At 41.1% G+C, this 11,012-nt stretch overlaps 1 protein-coding gene across 1 annotated transcript in view; it reads right to left on the reverse strand.

Moving 5' to 3' along the window:
• Positions 1 to 2,229: 2,229 nt before the first annotated feature.
• The window catches only part of TGIF1 (TGFB induced factor homeobox 1), a 9,476-nt gene continuing 693 nt past the window's right edge, over positions 2,230 to 11,012 (reverse strand). Inside the window, exons 2-3 of the mRNA XM_009284115.1 lie at positions 4,628 to 4,854; positions 2,230 to 3,280 (exon numbers count right to left, since the gene is read on the reverse strand). Coding sequence (XP_009282390.1) covers positions 2,714 to 3,280; positions 4,628 to 4,854 — 794 coding nt within the window. The 3' untranslated portion in view covers positions 2,230 to 2,713. The remainder of the gene's footprint in view (positions 3,281 to 4,627; positions 4,855 to 11,012) is intronic.

Genomic DNA, 11,012 nt, shown 5'->3' on the forward strand with positions numbered 1-11,012 from the left:
GCAGGACTTTGGTGCTCAGTTACACTAATGCCATTTTGTGTGGCATAATGGTAAATGAAAACAGCGCAGAGACCACAGGCTTTTACTTTCAATGAAAACTGTTAACCTGAATGGCAACAGCTTTCTTCCTCATCCTATTTTCATTTTCATTACTGCAGCTGTTCTAGTAGAATTACAGAACTGGTCAGCTCAGCAAGCAAAGCTCAAATTTTTTTTTTCTAAACTTGCTGACTTTTTTTTTTTATTTTAAAGGGCGGAGTAATGAAGAGTAAAGATCTCTGAGAATGCCCTTTAATGATCCGAGTCCCCTACTTTTTCTCTACCCCACAGCATACCAGCAACCTGCTTTGAGAAAGAAAAAAAAAAAAGAGGAAAAAGTCAAACAACTTAAATCAAACAGTGCCAACATATTTGCATGAGGTTGTTTTTCCTTCGTCAGTACTTGGAGTTATGGGCGTAAGGAGTGTTGCAATAAAGTTCCTTCCTGCATGTGGACAAGGAAGCATCTTCCAAACCTTTACCAAAGATGACACTCGTCTTCGGGTGTCTAGCACCCTTTCAGAACAATCATCTATGCCACAAAAGGATGTCTACTGACCAACTTTTCCCTCAACATTGACCTCACAGTTACACAAAAGTGTACTTCCATTTTATTTCATAGTTAGCCATTAAAAAAACCCAAACAACTAAAAAAACCGTACATAGGTATCCCAGGAAAAATAGCCTGGAAGTATAAAATACAGTGTGTCCAAAGAGACAAGACACAAGGCTCTTTCTGGATTCACATGCTATTCCTTGCAGACAAAGTATACAGCCATCTCTGGCTATGTTCAAAATTATTTTTTCTAGCTTTATTTCAATAGAAAGTATTTTAAAAAAATTTCTATATTCCTACAGTATATTAGGATGACTCTGTGTTACTGAAGCTGATGCAGACATGAGTAAGCCCCAGTGTTTACTATTTGCCTTTTTTTAAAAAAATATAATTGATTTTAAACTTGAAGGTTAAAGGCAGAAGTTCAGTAGAATTACAAAGAGTACTCCAGAGAACAAATAAAGACTATTTCTGACACTAAAAAAGGATAGAGGCCACAGCAAAACAAAATGCATACACATTGCAGTCTGAATATTGCAGTCTTCTATTCACAATATCCTTGAATTCATCAGCTATCCTGCTCCACCAAGCTCTCCCCAGCCTCCCAAACAGACAACTGGTTTGTTTTTAAGGATTAGCCAGAACTGAATTTTCCCCTAGAGGTCTCTTATTTCACCATTGTTGGAAGAATAAAGGTGGGTGACTGACATTCAAGTTAAGTTGAAATGTGAGCTGCAAGTCTTCAAATTTTCCAGTAATAACTCATTTTGATAGCAAAGTCCTTTTCTGAAAGGTAACTTAGATTCTGTTCACCAGAATACACCCCAATACAACACAGATCTCTTCTAAATCTTGAGATCTTGAGTCAACCACCTGTTTAAGTATCTCACCAAGACCTGGCTCCCAGAACTCAGATTTCAACCCAATACAGTCTCTTCTATTTCAGTCTACTAGAATTACCGATTCTGTTCGCCAGAATACACCCCAATAGAACACAGATCTCTTCTAAATCTTGAGTCAACCACCTGTTTAAGTATCTCACCAAGACCTGGCTCCCAGAACTCAGATTTCAACCCAATACAGTCTCTTCTATTTCAGTCTACTAGAATTACCGAGTCAAAACCTTGTCATTGCTAGTCCAAGAAGAGTAAGAGTGGGAGCCCTTGTCCTCCCCCCTCTAAATTTGTCACCAGTGATGTTCAAGAGCTGTATCACAAAGACCTGCAAAGAACGCTTGCCCCAACCTCTCTTCTGGCCTCCTCATTTCATCTTCAGGAGAACTTCCCCATAGGCTGTCACATCTCCCAGCCCTAAAGTATTTCTAGGAGCCAAAAGCTGGAACCCTTAGAGGGGCCCAAGATATCCCCCTGAAATTTAACGAGAGTTGCCTACATAGCTCCCTTTGGCCCCTTTAAAAAAATTTCAACACAGCAGAACATGGCCAGGTACTTCTGGCCCACTTTTCAGCATTCCTTTAAACATCTGGTTAACAACAACTGCTAGCGTAGCTCTCTAAACCAAACAAAGTCAGTATTAGCTCAAAAATATTTGTCACTTCCATTTATTTCAAGAGTAAAGCTGTGTTTTCTGCAAAGCTCGTGTTCAACAAAATACTCTGCATGCATCCATTTTTAAAGAAAATATTTTATTACATTATGGGAAAAAAGCATAATCATCCAAAGTTTGTATTGTTAAAAAAATTGAAAATTTATTTTAGACAGCGTGTCGGTATATTCTGTTCCACATGGGAATGATAAGAAGACTCTATATCATTACTAGATATTGCACAGTCTGAAAGAAACAAAAACAAATCACATGATCTTGGGAACCATCTCACATTATGAAAAACCTACAAAGAAAACATTAAAAAAAAAACAAACACACAATCCTTTCTTTCTACAGTAGCTTTAAGTTTATAATTCTTGGAATGACCATATTCCACTGAAGACCATCTCAGTGACAGGAAGCTTCATTTCAGCAATCCCTTGTGCAAATAAGATTAATAAAAAAAAATAATAATAATGCAGTGAAGTCTTGATATCGTGTGGGTGGCAATAACCACACAGCTGTTAGATCCCTGCCTGGAAAAACAAAATGGGGAAGGAGAAGGAAGGGGATTTAGGCCAGAAGTTTTGCCTGCAACTCCATCTCTGCCGCCCTTTTGAGTGCAACATCCACCAGTAGCTGAAATCCACTAAAATCCTGGTTAAGGTCTGGTGGGGTTGGAGGAGGAGTGTTAAAGAGCCCGCTTTGTGCATTTGCACCAGGTCCCAGTTTAGATGCGTCCTCATGGTAGGAAAGGGAGTTGTCTGTGAAGCCGTTGGCCGGGGGCTGCTGCAGGTCCGTGGTCTGGCCTACATCAGCTGGCTGGCAAAAGTGGAAAGGGGCGTCTTTCAATGCAGTCACAGTCGTGTGGCAAATCACCGACGGCCGAGCCAGGACCGATCCCGGGGAAGCCGGCTTGGAAGAGGGCACAGTCTTGCCAAGCGGTGCAGCAGCGGGAAGGAAGGCAGTCTCCTCCAGCAGGGGAATGTAGTTCTTTGTGCTGATGGAAGACTCCACCAGGCCGCCCTCGGGAAGCTTAGTCCCTCGCCGCGAGATAGTGAATTGATTTGGGTCTTTGCCATCCTTCCTCAGCATGTCAGGTAAAAGCCTGCGGCGTGCATTGATAAACCAGTTGCAGACCTGGGAATATAATGACATCTTAATTTCTACCTTCATTCATTTCCAACTATGTGCCATAAGAATCGTTGGGTTAGATTAATGAATCCCTCCAAGCAGTTTCCTTAACTGCAGAACAAAAGAGAGACCTACTGACAAGTTCTGACATGCCTGGCAAAGGCCCTTGCCTTGTCCCGGCTCTTACCCCCGGCTCCCCACTCCTGTTACAGAAAGCCCCGGGACATCTGAAGGCTGCTAGCACGAATGGAGGAGTTTAGCTTTTAACTCTGTGCACACACATTAACCTATTAGCTATTGTTCCCTAGCTTAGGTTAATTAACAACAGGAAAACCTTTTCTCTCTGAAGAGAGCCACTCCTCCCACAAATAGTTACTGATTTTCCTTGTTCAACTGACTGTGTCGACAGACATAACATGAATTACCTCATTTAAGTTTGTCCTTGTTTAAATATCAAACCAGTTTCCTGGGCGATACAGGATAGTTTACAGTTTAACGTCTTTTTTCTGTTTACTACATAAAGGAGGTTTTCTTTCTGATGTTACATTAAGGGAATTTTACTTTATAGCCAATTACAAAATTTGTACTAACGAATTAATCTGGAAAAATAAAGCCCAGAAGCCAACAGGAGCACTCTATATTTAGCACCTCTCAAAACCAAACCAGGGTTTACCCAAGTTCTCATGCAGCCACCTTCCCACGAGGTGGAAAGCAGCAGTTGTCAATAGCTATTCCAAAGATGATCACAGAAGACAAGAATGATGTTTTCAAGGGACCTCGCAGCTGCCAGTGGTATCCCGGGATGAGAATCCAAACTAACCACACAAAAGCCTCATCATACCTACACTAACACATTTGAGTAGCTCTAGCCCATGTAGGTTGTTCCACTGATCTTACTGGAAGTCATCATACACATAATTATATACGAGCATGCTCTACAGGAACGAGCCTCAAGCTGCCGTTTTAGAAGTGAAGAGTTATATGTTAAGCTGCATATCTATCACCATAAAACCTCTGTTGACAAATAAATACCTTCTTCTCACAATAAGTTACCTTATACAGACAATTCATGTCTTTTGGGCCCCGATTCCGCAAAAATTAGCATGCATGCTCAAATTCATGACTGTCTGTTGTCCCAGAAAAGTAATTTTATTCCTAGTAAACAAAGATCATCATAACACACAATTCATTCGTATTTCTCCTTACAAGTGCCATCAGAAGGACAGTGAGTAACAATAAAAAAGGAAATCTCACATGCACTGTAAGCATTTGTATCAGTGACTAGACTGCAGGTAAATTAAGAAGAAAACAGAAAACAGCTCCTTTTGAAGTGAGAACTACTTTTTTGAATACCTGTAGTGTGGAAAGGTGTGTCTGTCGGGATAACAGCGCTTTTTCTTGCTCTGAAGGATAAGCATTGTATCGGTGCTCATATAGCCAGTCCCGAAGAATCTGCACGGATTCCTTGGGCAGGTTGCCACGTCTCCTCCGTTTGCCTGAGCCAGCAGATGAGGAAAGATCCAGTGGGACATCCATAGTGTCATCATCCTCCGTTTCACTGCCTGATATTGCAACTACACCTACAATTATAAGACGACAAGAACAATCAGCCTCCTAAATCCATAAACTACTCAGCTCCAGCATTCTATGGTTCAGACACTTCTTACTACATTAACTGTCTTTACTATAAATCACAGTATAGCCTCCTATACAGGAGATTTGTCCTGTAGCGTTAACTTGTCACGCTGTAGCTTTTCTGTCAGCTGAACAAAAAGTAGCACCAATGATCTGTTCCTAGGGGAATCCTTCTCCACAAACCCTCATTTTCTTGTTCCCCTGGCAACCTTTTATCTGCTGCATGTTATCAGATAGCTTCAATCTAACGCCAATATTGTCCAAATTTGCTCGCTATGGTATGCATCCAACACTCTTCTTCAAGGATTACTATCCAGTGGCTGGGCAAAAGGTCAATAAGCAAGAACTTAAAACACCCAACTCAAGCAATGGGTTATTTAAGTACTTCTTAACATGCCAACGCTTCCCTCCTGGGAGAGATAGCTTGTAGATTTTATAAATTAATAGCTCATTCCAGATCTATTAATAAAAACTAATGGAACAAGGAAAAAAAAAGAAAGGAAAAAATTGTGTCTGCCCCCACCCCTGAGTGGATTTTCACTTAGGAAGAAAAAAAAAGTGCAGGAAAAGGAAAGAACCAAGTGCCCAACTCATGTAAGAGTCCACCAGTTTATGAGGAGACAGACTTCTGTAATTCAATTGCACTTCGGTATCGAAGCACCACAATCATTTAATGTTTGGGTGGGTTGGTTTGTTTGTTTTAAATGTACCACTTTGCATCCTGATTATTTTTTCAACTTCATGGTTTTCATCTCTTATTTTAATCTGTGCGATGTGCTACACTTACTACAACGGCTCCAGATTTACAAGTTAACTGCATACCTTTTTTCTTCAACACAAAGGAAGGAACAGATTTCAAAATTTGATTATCCCTTTATATATACACCACACTACTAGTAAGGTGAAGCTATGGTATGTAAATAAAAAAAAACAAAACACAAAACCAAAAAAACAAGTATCAAAGTTAGGAAGGACTACAATTCTATTCCTTTGGTAGGATATAAAAGTCACTGAGAAAACAAATAGCACTGTAAAATACAAAGAAAACCATGCTTTAAATACCAGGTTAAGCTCACCAGAAATTTTAGGAATCTTACAAACTATATATATAACTCCAAATAAGATACCACCCATTTTCAACTAGTACAATTAAATACCAATTTCAAGTGAAATTATACTGGCTTTCAGAAGCATTTTCTAGAACTATAGAAGGAAAACAAGCCCTTAATCTTTCTGCGTTTTGAACTTGGAGGGGGGACAGGGGACAGGACAGTTGTTCATTCATAACATCTAAACTAAAAACCTTAATAGTAAAAACAAGTTAGCTGTCAAAAGTAATTTTTTTTTTTATGTGGGCAACCACCCATAGTTCAAAAATTCTGAGTGAGGAAACAAAGTCAGCCATGAAATATGAGAAGTGTGCACATGGAACTATATAAAGCTATAGTTATATCCATAAGTAAAGAAATAGAAGGAATTAATGTCATTTTTAAAAAAAAAACAAACAAAACAGAAAAAGGAGTGTGTGTGCAAGTTTTTCTTAATACTTCAGGGTGGGGGTGGGAAGGACCTCTCACCACACTTACAAACATTAGCCAAAGCTGACACGGTGAATTCTTCTTTCTTTCCCCTATTTATGAACAGCTCCAACATCCTTAAATTTAGATTAAGTTATCCAAATTTCAGTGCATATTTTTGACATGCAAGCATTCCCAGCAGGATGATCAATCTGCAATTTGTCTGGCGTAGTTACTTCAGTAACTTACTTAGTACTCTTTTCATTCTCCCAATTGCTGATTTATGTAACCGACAAACACCAAACTGACATACCAAATTTTTCCTGTGGTGATTAGCTACGTGAATTATCCAGTCATGGAACAGGAACAATAAGACAATATTTAAATAGCCAACGCAAGATAAACTTCAAATTATGTAAACAGATTCTTAATTCACATAGAAAGTATGTCAAGTTTGCTTTAAAATGATTCCGAGGAAACCGCTTTATATTTGTCATAACTTCACGGAAAGTGCTGTCACGCCTGCAACCTAACCTGAGAACATGCCTTGCACAATGGTCTCCCGGTGCCATGAGGAGCACTTCTTGGAACAAAGATCCTGCACAGACAACACGATGGCTCTGCAAAGCAGCTCATCCCTTTTAAATTGAATTTAAAAACTAGCTAAAACTAGCCTACGCTATTCAGACAATGTTTTCAAGTGCACTGTTCTTGTTTGTCAGAAACCAGAAGTGTTGCAGCACTTCAGCTGGGTTTTTTGTTTGTTTTTAAGTATAGCAGGCAGCAAGACAGGACCTTGGAAAACAAGGAGAGGCAGACAGGGCGGGCTGGAAGTAAGAGGGAAGAGAAGCCAAAGAAACTACTCCTATGAGAAAGTTCGGTGTCTAATGGTTTGCGAGTAATATTCACATAGCATAACAAGAAGTCCTCCAGACACACACCACCCCATCTGGAGCAACGTCTCCAAGATCTAACACACAGCTAAAAGACTCCATGGGCACCTCTCCGAATTTGAGAAAACTGATTTGACACCAAAACTTCTTCTGTAACTGTTGCTCTTTTTCACCTGGAAAAAAAGTGACAATACTGTCTGAAAGCCAGCAGCATAGAAACGTTTCTCTGTTTTGCAAACAAGACCTTTTGCTAAAGTAAAAGTTGCCGTCTGACTAACCGTAACCTACCTAGCAAGAAATGAGTCAACAGCAGAGCCTGCCCTTTGACCCGCTCGCTTAGTGTGTCATATTAATTGACACAGTAAGTTAGTGACACAAAGCAGGTTTTGGCTAAGCAGGAAACCCAGTGTACTACAACTTCTCCTCATTTAAATGAGCTCATTTAAATAATGATCAGCCCTCTGAACTTGTGGCAGATCTCTCCGGTGCAGTACAGCGCGAGCAGCAACAGGAAGTCATGGCTGGAAATCTCACACTACCCCAGCTGATATTTTTTACTAGAGCAGGAGCCACGTTGTTGCTGTCAAGGCTCTGTTTTCATTAAAGCATTCCTGCTGATTACAACCCAGCTTTGTTTTTCCGTCTTGTTAGTAATCAGGCTATTCGCTGCTGGTTTCCTGTTTTAACAGGGCCCAACTGAAAAGGCTTCTGGCTAGGCTCCACGACTGGACCATTGGCTTACTGTTATTTACACCCAGAATAAAGGCTTGTGGACACAATGAGTAGCCCCAGGTGACCTACTAATTTACTTCATCTTAAAAGCAGGCTAGCGCCAGGTTATTTTACATCTTCTCCTAAATACGTTTAATCTAAACAGAAAAACTGCTTTTACAGGACTAAACTAAAGCAGCACGAGTTCATTTGCATAGAGGTCTGAGAAACAATACGAAATCCCAGTTCTCCACTCCCGCCATCGCCACTTAGATGAGCAGTCCACACTATTAATGACCTAAGAACTACATGATCAAGCACCACCTCTTTATAAATTACTTTATCCTCCTGGCTTTTCAACTGAAGTCACACACGTGACTGAATGCACTGTTGCACTGCATCACAGCCCAAAGACTTTACAGGTCCTCCCGTAATCAGCTCAGGGAAGATTACACCTAGGATCTCGAGTCTAGGCTCAACACTCAACAGCTTGAAACGACTTGAGTAAAAGTACAGTGATGACTAAAGTTGATTTCAAAATGAACTACTGCTACTTAAGAAGGCATGCTGAAATGCTTTGAGGGGGAGGACAAAGTATTTAGAGAGGCTGAGACAAATGAAATGGAAGTTAAGCAAATGAAAAATTTAGGCTGAATATCAGGGGAAAAAAACCCAACAACTATCCCATTGTGTCGAGGAAGAGCTTCACAGAGGAAGTGGCAGAAGCCAATTGTTATTCAAAACAGGACAAAGTATACCACAAGGAACAATCTCTGCCCTCTAGAGAGGGGATGGACAAAAATCACCTTACGGAAAACCTCCCACCCCCTTAAGGTTCTCTGAATTTCTTAAGCCGGATTTTTTTCATGAGCACAGATAAACAGAACCAGTTCCCATCTAAGGCCCCGATCCTGTTTAACCAAGTTCAGTAGGATTCCTCACATGTATAAACTTGAGCACATGCCTGTGTCTTTGCGAGGTTGTATTCTAAATCAGCTAATTAACAAGCTGAATATGTTCAGTGTGATTGCTATCACGTTGTTATTTGTAAATGAAACTACCCACAGAAGAGTCCTCGGGGTTTAATCCACAGCCTATTAGCTAAAAAAAAAAAACCAACGCAACCCAACAAAAAAATCCAACACACAAACAAAAAAACCTAACTAAAATTTAATGTGAATTTAAAATCCAACAACAAAAATAAATTAGTTTAAAATTATTCATAAGTAACCAAGAACTACAAGGATGCAGAAGGGAATTTCCACAGTAAAAAAAAAAAAAACCCAACCAACTTTTTCCTCTGAATAGGTTTCATAATTGAGGAACCAGCTTATTTGTTTTCCTCTGCATTTCACAGCTTGCGCTCTATCGCTTCTAAAGCGGCCAGACTTGGCTATGCTATACATTTTTTTTCTTTAGACGGGATTTTTCTAGGAGTGCAAGCAAGAAATCTGTAACAAAGTCACTCCTTGAAACTTCTTGAATGAGCCTCAAATGCCAGGAGGTCACAAATAACTACAAGCCCAACCTTTAATAAAACAAAGGCACCCTAGCCCTAACATCTTTTTAAAAGTTTCTGTCTTTGTCTCGTCACCTTTTAATTTCTGCCACGCAAACCCCAGGCCCATGGCCCCTCTCAAAAGTTCTCCCCCCCGCCCGTCACCTTTCATTGTTTCCATTGTTTCAGCCCAGGACTTGCAATCCTCAAAGCAGGAGATCTTCCCCCCCCCTCCCTCTCTCGCACACATACACACACACAAAGCCCTACACATGCATACCTAGAAACTACGTCAGCGTTTTTCACACGCATTTATTTCGGGGGTGGCAAGAACAACAGTTGAAAGTGCAGGGAGTTTGGTATTTCACCAACCAGCAGCTGCCCTCGGGGAGAGAAGTCTGAACAATGGAAGCAACAGCAGACAGGAAACCAGCTCACCACTGCTGTGCAAACAGGGAGCATAGGAATGTCCTAAAAATAACTGGGCTAAATTAATTCAGTTAAACCATAAAAAAGAAAAAAAACCCGCTTGTAAGAAGGTTAAGAATCTCAACCTACCTAAGACAACCGAAACATTTTAAAGTCGACGCTGTCACTGTCTCTAGGCACAGACGGCTGAGCTTGATATGCAGCACATGTTGTCATCTAAAAATCCGTGCAGTTAGCTAGCAGGCTGAAAGGCGCCGTACGCGCCCAGCTCCTGCGGGAACTCCGAATGCTTCGCTTTTAAACACCACCCCGCCCGCTGTTTAAACTTCGTCTTTGTGCCTTAATTCCCTTTGTGTGTGCTCCTCTTAGACGAGTGGCACGTCCAAAGCTTCTTACGAGGGCTACAAACCTTACTAGTACATCACGTTTCCAGCAGCCCAATGATTTCACGAACGACTTACGCATTAATCGCTCCAAGGATATTAACAATGAGCGAGGCTGCTCTACTATAGAGCCGCAGGAATGCGTAGCAGGGGAAAAACAGCACAACTCTGGAGTACTGAACATGCGCACTGCTCCCCTCGAACCCTCCACTTCGGGTAATTTAATCGTCTTTGAATGCAAAACATCTACACTACGGACTGGTAAATCGCAACGGAAAAGATCCTGCTTTGCTATAAACTTTCCAGGCAGCGCCGATGTGTTAGATCTGAAAGCACGTTCCGCCTCTTTGTGGCCAAGCTCTCATTTAAAGGCACTTAAAGCACCACAAGCGCAAAGAGTAACAATCCTCTAAGTGCAAAGTTTGTCTGTTTGTAAATTAACACAAAGAGAACTTAGAGAGCCTCATCTTTTTTTTTGGGGGGGAAGCCTTCCTCCTGTTAACCCTAACTGTGTCGAAACTTTGTACTCCCCCCCCCCTTTGTTTTAAGGGATAAAAGAAAGGGAAGGAAAAGGCAACAACTTTCAGCAAAACAACGCAGCCGAGGGCGCCGATGGGATTCGGGACCCTCCTGCCGAGGCCCCCACGCCGGCGTGCCCGCTCCCCCCCACAC

Source organism: Aptenodytes forsteri, unplaced genomic scaffold (assembly GCF_000699145.1).
Source record: "Aptenodytes forsteri isolate BGI_AS27 unplaced genomic scaffold, ASM69914v1 Scaffold229, whole genome shotgun sequence".
Taxonomy (NCBI): Eukaryota; Metazoa; Chordata; class Aves; order Sphenisciformes; family Spheniscidae; genus Aptenodytes; species Aptenodytes forsteri.